We start from the raw sequence: 16,675 nt of genomic DNA, 5'->3' as shown, positions 1-16,675 counted from the left end.
TACTTCCATATGTTGAATACAGCCAATTCATGCTTTGAGTACCATTAAAGATAAGAAAAACTTAAAACTTAACCTTACCTGATTAAAATGTAATATCACACTTCATCATGATTTGCTCCCCTTCCTTTCAATGTTTTTATAATCAACCCCCCCCCCCCCCACACACACACACACACTCCCCCTTTTGTGTTGAATGAGTAAAATGTGAGAAAACAGCTTTATTCTGTCAAATAACTCTTATATCACTACCGCATTGACTCTTTCAGCTATTCTCTGCCGCCAATTCGCTTTTCAGCAGCAACAGCGTCATTTCTTATGGTTTAATATTCTCCTTCATTATTAGAGGTTTCTAATTCCACTTGCGGGAAATGCGCACTTCCACGCTTATTTCCTGCCGTTGCCATGGTGAATCACGTTATCTGCGTTCCACTGAGGAGAAAAATGTTCCTGCTCACGTTCAACTCATATTTGATCGGACGTGTTTAGTTACCTGACTGATATCACCTGTTCTGAAACCAGAAACCCTGAGTATGACAGAGTATACTTAAAACTAGTAGCAGCTTTCTACTCAGAGTATATCAGCCTTTTTTTCTGAAACGCGGCTCAGAACAAAGACGCAAAGCGCAACCTGCCCAACCATAAAGGCGTCTGCCCAACCCATCCATCAGGTGTGCGCTCCGATCAGCACCTGGCGCTCAGAGCGGCGCAGTGGTACTCCATCACACCAGAGTTGCAAAATGGTAAAAAAAAAATCAGCAAAAACAACTTGGTTTATTATTATTTTGTTTACAGTTCCGCTTAAGTTTTATTTACTGCGCAGCAGAGCTTTGCTGCTGAATTCAGATGCTGTGCGCGCATGCTTAGAGGGAACACTGGTTGTTACAAGCTGCGTGAATCTGACACCCCACCCACGTAGAAAACTCGGTTAAATAGACGGAATGGTTAGTGCTTCGTTTGTGCAAGTTTGCGCATCCGCTGCAGGTCCTCCAGGTTCTGTAAAAGCTTTTTTCCTGCTGCCATCAGACTGTTGAACTGCTGCTGAACTGCTGAACTATAACCCATAAACTCTGCACAACATTCGCATATTTGCACATTTTGCATCATTGCATCTCCATTCAGCATTACAAATGCTGCCAAACTCTCAGTTTCTAACTGCCTTCTTGAACAAATGCCCTCTGCACAATCAATTCTGCACATACAAATGGTTTTAAAAATACTCACCTGTACACTGTGACTTCTCCTACATTGTTTACATTTCAATTGTTTACTTTTAAATCACTGCTGCACCTTATACTGTAATTTAATTTTACTGCAATTTACAAGCTGTATGCAACAAAATTTCGTTCTGTACGCACTCTGTGCATACAAAATGACAAATAAAGTTGTCTAAGTCTAAGTCTTAGTTAATATCTTTCTACTGATAAATCCGTAACATTACTATGAAGTTGTGTCATTTACCGAGCCTGTTTTCCCCCTACAGCGTTTTTATTAAATTTTTTATATATTCCTGCTTATTGGCAAAGCTCTCTTGGGATTTATTTTTTATTTTTTAGTTTCCACTGTTATAAGTATGCTTCACCACGAGTGCCCTCTCATGCATCTCAGCTTCCTGACTGAGTGGAGAGGCTGGAACAGTCTGTGGCGTCATTAATGATCTTCTTCATTGGTGTAAGAAGATGTGGTCAGATCTACCGTTTGGTTTCCACTCTTTCTCAAGAAAGCAGTTATTCATTTTGTATTTTTCTTTTATCATGCAAGTTGTTTTAGCCTCTATTGTAAAATGTGTGTGTTATATTGTTTTGTACTTTATTCCTTAATAAATATTATGATTTATTTTGTCTCATGTAAAGAACTTTACTTTAGATAGCAATGTCAAGTGAGCCACCAAAAAAGTCATTTCATTTATTAGAATGTGCAACTGTTTTCATAAAGTTAATTTTTCCTAATCAGAAGTGTTTATTCTTCTTCGAGAGTATAATGTTTATAACATTTTCAAACAGTAACTTGGTTATAGTTGATCTTAGACTCCTCTGAATTAATTAGAATAGAAAACCTTTATTGCTCTACAATAGGGAGTTTGGTGGTGTCTGCACCAAACAATAAGGCAATTAAAGTATACAGGCTTATATAACGCAGAAAACATACCCAAACTAAAAACAATAACAAAAAAAAAAACTGCAAAAAATAAATAAAATCACCCTGGTTAGCCTATAAAGTATAACAACACTGTAAGGAACAATCTTCTAAAACATTCCTTTGTCCACCTAAGCTAAACCTTTAATTAGGCTGAAGGACCATTCCACTTTTTACTAGCTTTATGCATGAAGTGGGAAATATTGTTCAACTATGAATATATTGACCGTGTTATCAGCTGAAAGTATAAAGCATATAGATTGAATTAAAAATGCCTAAAAATATAGACCAATTTGGTTTGTTTTGTATTGAGCTCAGCACAAAATATTAGAAACGTAAAAACCATTGGGCTGCAAATCTTAATTAAAACTTTATTTTATTTTATTCCAAGGTTGTTGTTGATAAATGAAATATCAAATATGGTTGTTCTATATAACACTTGGTATTTATAAAAGAAAAAAAACCCGAAGCGCTCCAGTTTATTTTGCAGCGCCGGCTATGATGTCATCAGCCGAAATAAAAATCATATTATCTGCGAAACCAAAGCAGCACAAACGCTAATTTTAACGGCACAAACCTGCACAAACAAAGCACTGACCATTCCGTCTATTAACCGAGTTTTTAATTCACATTTAATGACTTTTAATGCCAATTAAGACCTTAATTTAAAAAAATATATATTTAATGACATTTAACGCTTTTTAATGACCCGTGGAAACTCTGTATTATATTGCAAACAGTTAGCCTTCACAATAAAAGTTCCTAAGGGTCAAAACTTCCAAACTGTCTGTCAAACAACTCACAAGAACAATGTTTTAAAAGTTTTTGTTGTAAAACCTTCAGTCAAAATTTTAAATGTCTTTGTCGTATTAACCCCGATAACATCACAAATATTAATCTTAGCTAAATATCTAACCATCGGCATATTCTTGGCCAAAAATAAATGTCAAAACGGAACTAAAAAGCAGTCGTGCTGCTCATGATGCTAGCTTAGAAATGACCTTCACCTTCCAGGTCTGTCCGTTCACCGCCTTAGTGAACGCGTCATGCAGCCGGTAGACTGATTAAGGCCAAATGTCTCCGACATGTGCTGTATTTGCTGATGCATCAAAAATCAAAGAGATTTTTGCCTACCCTTTCTTTGCCACCCGTGGAAAAAAATTGATCCATAGCATTGAGACACCATCTTACCAGATCCATGATTTTTTAGAGTTCGGGTATTATGAAAAAAGTGCTCAGAAAGACAAGACAAAGCAAATAGCAGGAGAGGGGGGGGGCAGGGTAGGAGAGCAGGTAAGGAGCTCTGGAGAGCTGAAAGACACGACTGACCTCGAAGAGAGACAGAACAGAATGAACAGTTATGCTGCTATAGGCTAGGCTGCTGGAGGACATCAGGGCCTATTTCTCTCACTCTGCTGAATTCTCCTACTGCTCTCCAGTTTTGCATTGCTTTGAAATGACTATTGTCATTTCAGCTTTTAACTTTTTGCTCTCTCTCTTTTCTCTTCATAGAAGGTACACCTGGTCTGACATTCTGTTAGCTGTGACATCATCAGGGGAGGCAGATCATCCTCTATTACCATCTAACATAGAAAGTACTCCTGGGTCAATATGAGCTTCTGAACTTTCTGTGTCTCTGCTCTGTCTTCTCTAACATAGAAAGTACTCCTGGGTCAATGTGAGCTTCTGTGCTTTCTGTGTCTCTGCTCTGTCTTCTCTAACATAGAAAGTACTCCTGGGTCAATGTGAGCTTCTGTGCTTTCTGTGTCTCTGCTCTGTCTTCTCTAAGCCCCAGTGGGTGGAGGCAGATGAGCGTTCACACTGAGCCTGGTTCTGGTTCTGCTGGAGGTTCTCCTCCCTGTTAAAGGGGAGTTTTCCTCTCCACTGTCGCTTCATGCTTGCTCAGTATGAGGGATTGCAGCAAAGCCATGTACAATGCAGACGACTCTCCACTGTGGCTCTACGCTTCTCCAGGAGGAGTGAATGCTGCTTGTCGGGACTTTGAAGCAATCAACTGGTTTCCTTATATAGGAATTTTTTGACCAATCTGTATAATATGATTGATTTGACTTTGTAAAGTCCCTTGAGATGACATGTTTCATGTGCTATATAAATAAAATTGAATTGAATATTCTTTCCAGAAGCATTTCTGTTAACAGCTAAGAGCTGTATTTTCAAAACCCAGCCTCGTATTGTCATGCTGTAGTTTTTACAGCAATTTGTTACAGTGTACGTCCGTTTTTGTATCAAAAATCTCCAACTACCTGTCTTTGTCTTCTGTCAGTCTTCCGCAGCAAGTCTCTTAATTGATCATGTGATCATCAAGTTCAGCTCTAGGCGCAGTACTCAAATCTACCAATAGAGGTCAGTAAGATGACAAATCTTGTAGTCTTAGTAAACAATAAAATAACAAAATAAAACACCCTTTTTCTGCGTCAGCTACAGAACCCTTTACAGGAATTTGACTTGGATTCAAAACAGGTTTAAGGATGGATGGATGGATGGATGATTGATTGATGGATTGATTGATTGATTGATTGATTGATTGATTGATTGATTGCTTGATTGATTGATTGATTGATTGATTGATTGATTGATTGATGGATGGATGGATGGATGGTTGGTTGATTGATTGATTGATTGATTGATTGATGGATGGATGGATGGATGGATGGATGGATGGATGGATGGATGGATGATTGATTGATTGATTGATTGATTGATTGATTGATGGATGGATGGATTACTGGACAGCATGCGGATCAAATGCCGGAGCTAGCTCAGCCGACTCCTCTCGATGCGGAGGAGCAGCGGCTCTACTCCGAGCCTCTCCCAGGTGACTGAGCGCCTCACCCTATCTGGAAGCGAGAGCCCAGTCACCGCGGGGAGGAAGCTCCTTTCAGCCATTTGTATCCGAGATCCTTTTCTTGTGACCCAACTTTCCCTTCTCTGTTCTCCCCTCACTGGTGAACTAGACGCCCGAGACACTTCAACATGTGACTTGAACATCCTCACTATAAGTCGGTTACTGTCATGAACCAGAGACAGAGGACCCGGTTTTCAGCCAGACAAGCAGGAGGTATGATTAAAGAAGGTTTAATGGCAGGATCCAGGCTCAGAGTCAGGAAACAGGTCAAGGTTTGGTACACAGACAGGCCACTCTAAAAAAGAATGTGCTGGCTCAACATAAAAAAAATTATGTAACAATTTGCGTAGATTTTTTAAAGCTATTTCAACTTAGCCATAATTGAGTCAGTGCCACAAGGTTTATCTGGTTAGGCAAACTCATGTACTTTAGCAAAGGAAACACGTATTCCTTTGTCATTTACAAGCTTAATTAAGTTGAACCAACCTAATTTTCTTTGTGTAAAAATTACTCATTTTAGTTAGGGGACCAATTTCTTTTCCTTTGATTCTACTTAGAAATGTCTACGCAAATTGTTACCTTATTTTTTTTGAGTAATATTAACTTATTTATTTAAGTCAGAATAAATTACACATACAAATTCCACTGTTATGAACGGTTTATTCAAACATGGCTGCATATTGACATTTTAATAGCACACAAAACTGTAGCCTCCATAAAGGAAATGCTATAAAACAGGCCAGTAAAACTGTCTCAGAGTTACGTAACATTTTGATCAGCATGTGATCAAACTGATCACATTTTGATCAGACTGATATAAATTCTTTGCATTACAGAAAGTGCAGTATTTTGAACTATAGGTGAACTATAGCTGAACTCTGAATTACACACTGCACTTTGAACATTTCACCTTCTGTATATGTTACTCAACAAAACATTGCAAACAGTGCAACATTTTCCTCTTTAATTTGAGGATGGTCTAACTCAGATTCTTTCTGACAATAGTTTATTTTTTAGTGACATTACCTTGGGACTGGCTTTTAGATCATCCAGCTCAAGGAGGATCTTTTGAAATACTTCAAAAGTATTTTTCAGTCCTTTTGGGTAGCTGAGGTTGAGTGCGTTTATCAGCCCATGAGCAAGGCACAGGCTCTGGGAATAAATCCACATCTGTTAGGACCTCTGTTCCCTCTATGACAATCTTTGCATGGGCTGGATCAGAGCCACCTCGTGTTGTGACAATCTTCATCAGTTGATCCGTACTATCCCCGTCTCCATCCTAGTAGGTCAGAAATAATATAATTGTTTAAAGGGTTTGTAGTGGGTTGGAAAATGCAACATATATTTACTATGTTATTGTTAAATCTTTTGTATCAGGGCAACACAGAGACAGACAGGACAAACAACCATCCACTCACACCTAAGGACAATTTAGAGAAGCCAATTAACCTAACAGTCGTGTTTTTAGGACTGTGGGAGGAAGCCAGAGTACCCGGAGAGAACCTACGCATGCACAGGGAGAACATGCAGACTCCATGCAGAAAGACCCAGGATAGGATTTGAACCCAGAACCTTCTTGCTGCACATCAAAATTACATCACATAATTACATAATTTATGATTTAGATTTAATGTATAGTTTTGCCTATTTTATTATTATGTGACATATTATTCCCTTATAACAAGTTTGAGTTGTAAACAGCTTCCTTACAGTACATCTAGACAATAAACAATCTTACAATTTATTCTGAATTGCTTTTCTGGCCACCTGTAAAATTTAGGTCCATTATTCATTCTCCAGTTACACTGAACAGCACAGCACTAATCAATCATGATCAAAAACCCGACATCACCAAAGTAAATATCTCATTTCAAAGTAACTACATGTCATTTATTCATACCTGTACCAGCATGTTCTGAATCTTCATCTTTGCAGTCCCCCCTCTTGAGGACAACAGGTACATTATTTTCGGGGAGTATTGGTCCAGTTTTGCCAGGAATGTTGTCTCTAGGCTAACAGTTGTGATCCTCCTGAATTCTTGGTTTATCTGTATACAAAACAAAAGGCACATATAGGCACATGTTAATGTATACAATTTACTCCAAAATAACACATACTGTAAAATGTCTTATGGAATAATATTTACTTGAGTTGCGTCAAAAAGAGCCGGCCATCTTTTTTTCAGGTCACTGACTGGTGGTTCTTGATTAACAACTTCTTGCCTGCGAATAGAAAATGCCATTTTTTCACTGATGATCTGACAGTTGTCCCTCTTTTTTACTTCATTGAGGAGCTCCACTCTTTCATGTTCCAAACTGTCTTCTGTTTCTCCTTGTGGGTGAGGGGGCAAATAGGTAACTTCTGACTTTTTTGGCCTTTTGACATTCTTTGCAGGTGCTTTTTCATGTGGTCTCTTCTTTCTGAGAGAGTTCACATCAAGTTCAGCTCTCAACCTGGTTCTATAGTTTCCCATCTTATATTTTAGTCTCTGCTGCCATCCATAGCATCCATTATATGAACCTGGTTCTTTAAGGCAAGGATGCTTCTGAATCAGTGAGAAATGTGCGCTTGTTGGGTAGGCAACATACTGAAAGATGCTTTCAGCCAGTCTCTCAAGGATGTCTGAAAGGACTGATGTAAAGTTGAGTGGAATACCATCCTTCTTGAAAGCTTCATTTCCAGAGGCAAGCACAAGCTCTGTGTCATAGCCAAAGCGAGGTACTGGAAATTCAGTTGGCCACCGCTGTGATCGCTGAATCCCATTTTCAGGAGATGATAGAATCACTGTATCCTGGGATCTGGAAGAGCAATTGCTTTGAACGGTGGTCACTGAAGTACTGTCTGATGTTGCTGCGCTATGGATGGAGACTTCTGATTCACTTTCAAAGGAAGTGTTAACTTCAGTTAAGTTCAGTGTGATTGTGGGAAGCTCAGCGATGTTAACCACTTTTATTGTATCCTTGTCCTTGATATCATTTGTTGAGGTAAGACTAAAATATTCCTCTCCAAAATCAGCATCCTTGAAATGCAAAGTAAAGTTCTGTTGAAGCCCATATGTCTGTCTAACAATGGACTCACGTTCACATACAGTGTCAGGGATGCTATGGGGTAAGTCAAGTTTGTGAATGTCATGGTCCTGAAGAATGATCCTAAGAGTGGCTTGATGAGACATTGCAGTATCTGAAAGGGAAAATATGTCAGTTCAATCTGAATTGCAGAATAAATCCAATTTCATCTTCTAAACATTATGTATCAGAGGAGAATACTGACACTGTGAGACAGTATGGACTTTTCATCAACCTTGTGATACTAACTTGCATGGAGAAATGAACTGGTGATTGCTGGTTAAGTTAACTAATCTAATTATGTCTAATTTCTAAATCCTAACTAATTAACCTTCACATTACACTGACATTTATTTATTTATTTCAATTTATTTTGTCAAAACTACACCACTGAAACACTGAGCATCCATGTATCCACTTTTTGTTTGGCTAAACATTTGAACATTTATTTCTATGGCAAATAACAGGACCCTTTCTTCATCCTATTAGTATTTCAATTGAAATATGATGTAATTGAGGTAAAACTTAATATCTCATTACATTATCATTTCTCCTTTTCTTGATGTTTAGGCCAAACAAATGAGAAGGTTTTACCACTACATATCAACATAAAATGTATCGTTTCAGGGTAACCATACGCTGCCATTGGGAAGATGTCAGACAACTCATTTGGCTCAATCACCCTAACACTTTTTGTGTTTTCGAGTTCATAGCTTCTAAGATGTTCAACATACCATGCATTTAAACATTTAACAATGAAGCAAACCTTCCCATTTACAACAGCTATCTGAATTAATTCCACAAAATCTGGAAGACAACCTGTTGAGCCATGTGCCAAGATCATTCCAGTGGAGTAACTGGTGCCACTGCAATACACTCTGGTTGCCATTTGGACAAATGACAATCTGGAGAATTTTATTTGCAGTGCTTGTCTTATGTCTTCCCTCAGCACAGTCAAGTCCACCATTGACAGTTTTGATGCCTGGAGAGATGGTGGAACAATCGCTCCACCATGTAGAGGGTGTGCAACCCTTAACTGATGCTTTATAGCAAGAGACAACAAAATGTTTCGGAAGCTGTGGGTATGCCTGACCACACGCTTAAAAAAGTTGTGTTTAGCTTCAAAGCGCATAGTCCATAGAAATACAAGTGGACCAAAATCCTTTATCAGCTGTGGATAATGCTCAAGAAAGTGATGCTTTGGAATAAGTCTTTCCTCAGGGAAAGTCTCCACGAATCTATGGCGATGCTCAGAAATCTTGCTTTCAAAGAAACAGATAGATAAGTCTGTATGAGCAGGAGAAAGGACAAGTTCAACTATGTCCTTAAGGTTCAGAAGGACCAGCCATGAGGATTCACTCTCTGGTATTTAGTAGTAGTGGTGGGTATTGCCCAAAAAGTCACAATGCGATTCTATCACGATGCATTACAATACTTGAATTATTGCGATGCATTGTGATATTTTCCCTGAACACTGTTCAGAAAAAAATACAGCCATTAGCAGTGGCTGACTGGCTGTGTATGATCTGGATAGTGTCTTCAATTGTTACATAACTGAAAGCAACTGAATTCATACATAGCTGTATTTATCCTCCATGTTTTATTTATGAATGACTCGTCGCAGTATCCCACGGCCGGAAATGCTTGTGACACAAGGCAGCGGGTGTCAACACATCCGCAGCAACATCTACTGGACTGGAAGTTGTATTCAACTTGTTTTTGGCTGATGTTCGCCAACCATTCATCCATTTTATTTATTTATTTTTTAAATTAATAATCCATACTTGGCATCAAGAATCAATGCATTGGATCGCCAATATTAGAATCGCGATGCATCGATTATTTTGCACACCCCTAAAAGTTAGCTAAATAAAAAAAGTCAAAACGTTATACTCACCGAGTCTTAAATTCTTAAAATCCTTGTCTGTGCTCCTTTCCCTCCAAAAGGCATGGTCTGACGTTAAAACAAGTCCAGGCAGAACGCAGCATGCAGATCGGGGCGTGGTTTAATGTTGAGGGCTACTTGGCAGATCGCCTTGAACTCAGCTTTTAACGGACACTTAAGAAATTTTTAAGTTGAACTAACTGAACACACTTCTAAGTTAAGTTAAGGTTGAAATGTCTGTTTAAAATCCATTTATTATTGAGTTAAGAATATTTTCTTTATTTTAATTTAGACCAACTTACTTAATGAAGTTATAAACTAATTATTATAGTGTATAGGTAATAAACAATTTTTTTATGCTGAAAAAGCACTTGATTTTGAGCTCTACCTACTAACCCCATGAATCATTTATTAGAGCAGGCAAAACGAGGACAGGCAAGCTTGGTGGTCAAATAACAGCCCAGAAGGGTACACAGTCAGACAGGATAAACGGGAAGGGATCAGGCAAACTCATATAATCCATAAACAGAACCAGGTCAGGCAAAACAGGAGAACGCTGGACAAAACTCACCGAAGGCTCGTTAACGATCTGGCGTTAACGAGCGCAGGTATAAACGGAAGCAGGTATAAATAGTGAGGTGAACAGGTGAACCGGAGTGAAGGCTAATGACAGGAGGCAGATGAGAATGATCAGAGGATGAAGGATGATGGCTAGAGGAGAAAAGAACTGATCGGTTGACAGGTGACAGACAAATAGGATGGTGACTAAGACATGAAGTGAGCTGACTGAACCGATAACATAAAAAGAAGTACAAAACTAAACCAACAACAAAAACCCAAATCGTGATAGTTACAGCCTTAACCAAATATTAGCTGGGTGTATATTTGAGCCTGTATGTATATTTCTGACCCTGAGGATCAGAGAAGATCCACAATAAATGTATATTTGTGCAAATTCCAGCCTGAAAAAAATACATGCAAATAAATCATTAAAAAGACCAAAACTCTGGGTTTAAACATGAATGTGTGACTGTGTTTGGCTGGTTGGGGCTGTTGCCATAGCAACGTGTCAGCTCCAGGTTTGGCATTTCTGTTGTTAAGGAGTGAACTGTCAAGTTATCACAAATGATTTCCTGTATGATCCATCGGACCCCCAGAATCCTGAAGCAGACGCCTGGAACGTGCACGGTGGGGGCGGGTTTCACAGTTTCTGAGGATTTCCCCACAGAAACGCCAGAAAAGACGGAGCGGAGCCGCGGCTATAAAAACAGGTGAGATGGCGCGGTGCGGCACTCCAGCTCAGGATGGCCCGACTCCGTCTGCACATGGTGGGTGACCGTCAGGAGAACCAGCCCGGCCCGGTCCGGCCCGGTCCGACCCGGTCCGGTCCGGTCCGACTCAGCAGATTCTGACATGTGCGGTTCTGTTGCAGGTCTCCCTCTGCGCGCTCCTGCTGCTCCTGGCCGCGCGCGTCCTCTGTGCTGTGAACGCGAGCAGCCGCGCGGACCGGCAGCCGCCGGACCCCCACCGGTCCGACTGCTTTACCGAGGAGCAACTGCGCAGCCGCGAGGACATGTTCGTCAGGAGGAGCAATGTGTACAGCGTGAATGCGCAGAGCGGCAACAGGACGTGTGCGCAGGTGGTGGAAGAAATGCGCAAAGATCCGCGCAGATTCACGGAGCAGAGCCGCAGGTCGCTGTCACCGTGGGAATACAAGTGAGTATGGAGCCCCCCGAGGGCCAAATGCCCCACAGGTAGCTCTACCTGTACGCTCTCCACGTTTCATTGTTAGAAACAGCGATGTTTCTAGAAAAAAGAGAACTTTGACGTCACCAGGGGAAAGCAGCAGGAGACTGGATCCAAACACTGATCCGCTGTCTCTGCGCTTACCTGATGAAATCCCCAGGTGTGCCTTAAAGCTTCTGACGTCATTCTACGCCCTGGTTTGATCCAGGTACCATTTATATGGACTGGGGACGTTCTAAAACGTGAAAAAGCTTAACGTGGCTTAAGGTAGGAAAACAACGAGGAATCATCACCAAATTTCGCATGGCCATATCTTGTCATGAAGACTTAAGCCTGTCAAAAAAATAAATAAAAATAAATAAACCGAAATCCAATGATTATAGAAGATATCTCACATTAACGCTTTCTTCTTCATTAGCGCCTATGGCGAGAAAAAAACTTAACGTGGTTTAATGTACCTAATCAACGATCAATCATCACCAAATTTCTCTTTCATATTGCTACACATAAAACTGTCAAAATGTCAAACCCAAAGTCCAATTATTATGGACGTTATCTAACATTAAGCGTTGCTGATTTCATATAGCCAGCCTATGCCTATGAAATACTTAATGTCATATAACGTCCATAATAATTGGACTTTGGGTTCGATTTTTTGACAGTTTTAAGTGGTTATGATAAGCAGTATATAAGAGAAATTTGGTGATCACTGAGCATTGTTTAAGTACATTAAACCACGTTAAGCTTTTTTCTTTTAATATAGGCCTCAATGAAGCAGAAACAAGATATGGCCATGCGAAATTTGGTGATGATTACTCTTTCTTTTCCTACCTTAAGCCACGTTAAGCTTTTTCACATTAAGCGTTTTACAATGTCCCATCAAGGAAATATTTAATAACCAAATACATTAGAGAGATCGTGTTTATTTATTAATTTATTTATTTATTTTACAATTGTTATTTAATTAAAGCTTTTCTCATTTCAAGATGGAAATGGGAGGTGGACTTTTTGTAAAATCCATGAAGACAGCCTTCTCCGTCTGTTTTGGGATTTTTGCTGCACTAGAAACGTTTGGAAAGACTTGAGAAACTTTTTCTGTTGAAGAAATTTTAACATTACTTTTATGAATCAGAAAGTTTGGTTTGGAATGGAAATAAGTGACAATAATAATGCAGATCTGTTAATCTAGTAAACATTATATTCATAGCTCCAAACTTTAACTACAAAAGCCCAATTTACAGATTTTATTATCTACAATTAACATTCTTACAATCAAGTACGAACAGCAAAATCATTCAAACTATATTGGCCCTTAAAAAACTTCAACCCTCGAGCACCACTTTTTTTTAACATCATAATAATTTGTCATGTATATACTGTGTTTTTTCTCATTGCTTCTGTGTTTATGTACGTTCTTGGTTAGAATAACGTAAAAAAAAACATCAGCAGGTGAACAGGAAACAAAGTAATCGAGGTCAGCAGTCAGTGTGAAGCAGAAAATTACAAAAATCTGTTATAAAGGACTTCTGATCAGAGATGTTCCTGAAGGGAAGCCCACAACTATTCATACCCCTGGCAGATTTAGGTTTCAATTGATGGTTCAACTGGATCAGCATGTTTCTGCAGTATTTAGACATTTTGGAGCAGCCAGAGACCTGATGGAGAATCTGTAAAGATTAGGGTGCTGATAAGGAGGCTTTCCACCGGCAAAGGCGTCAGGCAAAAATAAAAATCATCAGAAAATCAGAACAAACATGGAGAAAAGATACGAAATTTGCCAATAACACAATTAAAAAGAAAATTAGTAATGAAAAACAAGCTAATCTAATCTAAAATTAGTTCTAAAGCAACAGAGAATGAGATTATCAGAAAGAAAAAAAACATAAAAGTTCAAATAAATCCAGGATAAATATTGGACCGTTATTGATAATATGGTATATTCAGGTAAAAATTAAATTTACAAGTTCAATGGAGGAAAAACAGCCGCCGATTTACACAAGAAAATATTTTGCATGATTTGAGCAGATGTGCCTCAGTGTGAGAGATAATTGATAATATGATTGAACTTGATTTTGTAAAGTGCCTTGAGATGACATGTTTCATGATTTGGCGCTATATAAATAAAATTGAATTGAATTGAATTGAATTGAAATTGAATAATAGAGAGGGAGATAAATGATGTTTACAATAAATTTTACAATAACTTTTTAAATCAAAATAACTGAAACAAATAATAGTTCAAACCGATGCTCCTTTAACATCAAGTGAGAGATACTCGTCATTTCCTGTCAGAAACAAACCCTATTATTAAATAAAATAATTTAGTCATATTCATCCCCATTCATAATTTGGGGTTTAACTGCATAAAATGTTTAACCCTGAGATCTGTTCTCTGCTACAACCGTGTCACTTAGACGCATAAAAATCCTCTTTTAGATGTCAAAATACAAACATTATGGTTCATAATACTTATTTCCATTTTTATGTATTGCATTAAAAACTTCAGTCCACAAAAATATTTGTGATTTCTGAGGTTTTATCATCTCAAAGTCCAGTTTTAGTGACTAAAGATTATTTTTTTTCCAGCTCATGTAAAAAAAAGTAAAAAAAGAAAAGAAAAAAAAAGCTCCTTTAAAGTTTGTCATGGAAATGTAACATAATTCCCTTTTAATCTTGGCTTTATCAGCTTTAATCCTGATCTTTGCAGATGTTCGTGAATTTTAAAATTCCTCCTGAAAATGCAGCTTTAGCTGTAAAAGTCTTTGGTTTTCTTTCTAAGTTCTGAAGGGATGTTTTTGAGATGAGAGCAGAATAGAAATAAATTATTGTAGTTAGTAGTTAGTACTACTTAGTTACTTACTGTCAGTAGTTAACTTAATACAGGCACTTTAAAAGGATTCAGTGGCTCAGATAATGCAGGGAGGAAACAGTTTAGTGTGAAGCCTTGAAGACAAATACACAACCGGGTCAGTCCTGGTGCCATCTACCGACCCGTCCACAGGTCTGGAATACGACGTCCAGCAACCAGAAGGTTTCCCAAAAATAATCATTACTGAGAAAAAAAACAAGGATTTGAACAGCAACTCTTTCAGTCCCAGATTTTCATACTAAAATCCTCAGGTGTCAAATCCTCGCCCAATGTCGTCTTTGTGTTTAAAGCATTTTGACGAAGAAGTTGACAAAGACGATTATTCACTGTAGCCTGCAGAGGTTCCTCCTGCTTCTTGTTTCCAACCAGAACTTTCAGCTTTATGCAGATTTGTTGCATGAAAAGTAGAAAGTATAATAGATTAGGAGCATTTAAAGGCTCTTGTTTCGTACGTTCTGCCTGTGAGTTTGTTGACTGACGCGTTTCCTGCCGGATCCGTTCCTTCTAGGGTGGACCGGGATGTGGAGAGGATCCCTCCTGAGATCAGCATGGCCCAGTGTCTCTGTGAAGGCTGCATCATCAACCTGCGCGAGGATCACAGCTACAACTCGGTGATGGTGAAAACCCAGATGACGGTCCTGAAGAGGAAGCCGTGCCCCGGCGACCCAAAGAAATATGTGGTCAAGAAGGAGATCATCTCGGTTCCAGTGGCCTGCACATGTGTGAAGCCCAGTTACTCCCAGTAGCCTCAGGCTGCAGGGATCCTGGATCTACTGCTGCTAATCAGATTCCCCCACCAGGTCCTCAGTGCCACGTAGAGTTACAGCAAAGGACCGGTTCTGGCCCAATAAGCAGAACAGGAACAGCATCTTCTGCTGCAGGAGAAGGAAATTCTAACTATCACTTCTGCAGAGAAGTTAGACTGAACCTGCAGCTGGCTAGCAGCAACTGAACGAACTTTAACATTTATCTCACATTTTAGACTTCCTCTGGTTCTGCCATGAACACAAATCATGTCAGCTACTTCTTATCTTCTCGCTGCAGGACAGCCGGACAGAACAAATGAGTCAACTCCCTCCATCCATCCATCCATCCATCCATCCATCCATCCATCTATCCATTTTCTGACCCGCTTAATCCCTGATGGGGTCCCGGGGGTTTCCACATTCCCAGATCTGTGGGAAGAGGAGAAGGAGTGGCAACCATCTTTCAGTCTGATTTATTAATTAGTCCCAGGCCAACTATTAACTACAGTTCTTTTGAACATTTAACCCTCAGTCTCCCTCATCCAAACTGCAAAGCAATAAAACCTCTTCTCTTTGTTGTTTTGTATCGTCCACCAGGCCCTTACACTCAGTTTTTGGATGAGTTGTCAGACTTCTTATCTGATTTGGTGATAAACACTGATAAGGTTATTATAGTGGGTGATTTTAACATCCATGTTGACACAGAATGTGATAACCTTAGTGTAGCCTTTAAAACTATCCTAGATTTAATTGGATTTGCCTAAAATGTGCATAAACTGATGCACTCTTGGCTCCATACTTTAGACCTGATTGTGAAGAATTAACAGTATTTCCTCGCAACCCTGTCCTGTCTGATCATTTTTTAATAACATTTGAGTTTAATCTAACTGAGTTCTCCACCCCCAAAAGAGGGTTCCATTACAGTAGAACTGTATCAGATAATGCTGCATCAAACTTTAAAGAGTCTGTCCCCCTCTTAATATCGTCAGTATTGCAGAAATACCCTGCAGATAGCAGCAATGTTGTTTCTTCCCATTCACAAATAGATGTCTTTGTTAACGGTGTGACTTCCTCATTGCGTTCAGACATCAGGCCAGCTGACAGCTTTGCTAGGGCCGGGGACAACGCAGTCTTTTTGCCCCCCCCCCCCCCCCTCTACACCTGCTGCTGCCACCACACACACACACACACACACACACACACACACACACACACACACACACACCAAAAAAGTCAACTTAACTGTATACATCATGCCCTGGGAATCTCTGTATTTTATACTGGATATTTTCAACCCATCTATTGAAGTTAGTGCACTGTTTGATCTTTTCTTCATCAGAGAACAGCAAGCACTGCAGCCAAAAT

The 16,675-nt window shown here is 39.4% G+C and overlaps 1 protein-coding gene across 1 annotated transcript; it reads left to right on the top strand.

Annotated features, from left to right (window-relative positions):
- Positions 1–9,708: 9,708 nt before the first annotated feature.
- On the top strand, positions 9,709–15,677 carry LOC105919402 (interleukin-17B). Its single transcript, XM_012854711.3, has 3 exons — positions 9,709–11,277; positions 11,382–11,665; positions 15,073–15,677. Exons 1-3 carry the CDS (start codon positions 11,254–11,256, stop codon positions 15,308–15,310), a joined length of 546 nt encoding a protein of 181 aa, XP_012710165.2. The 5' UTR covers positions 9,709–11,253; the 3' UTR covers positions 15,311–15,677.
- Positions 15,678–16,675: the final 998 nt, after the last annotated feature.

This window comes from Fundulus heteroclitus, chromosome 4 (assembly GCF_011125445.2).
Source record: "Fundulus heteroclitus isolate FHET01 chromosome 4, MU-UCD_Fhet_4.1, whole genome shotgun sequence".
NCBI classification, from domain to species: domain Eukaryota; kingdom Metazoa; phylum Chordata; class Actinopteri; order Cyprinodontiformes; family Fundulidae; genus Fundulus; species Fundulus heteroclitus.
The sequence above is the reverse complement of the archived record's forward strand: the minus strand, read 5'-3'. Positions and strand labels throughout refer to the sequence as shown.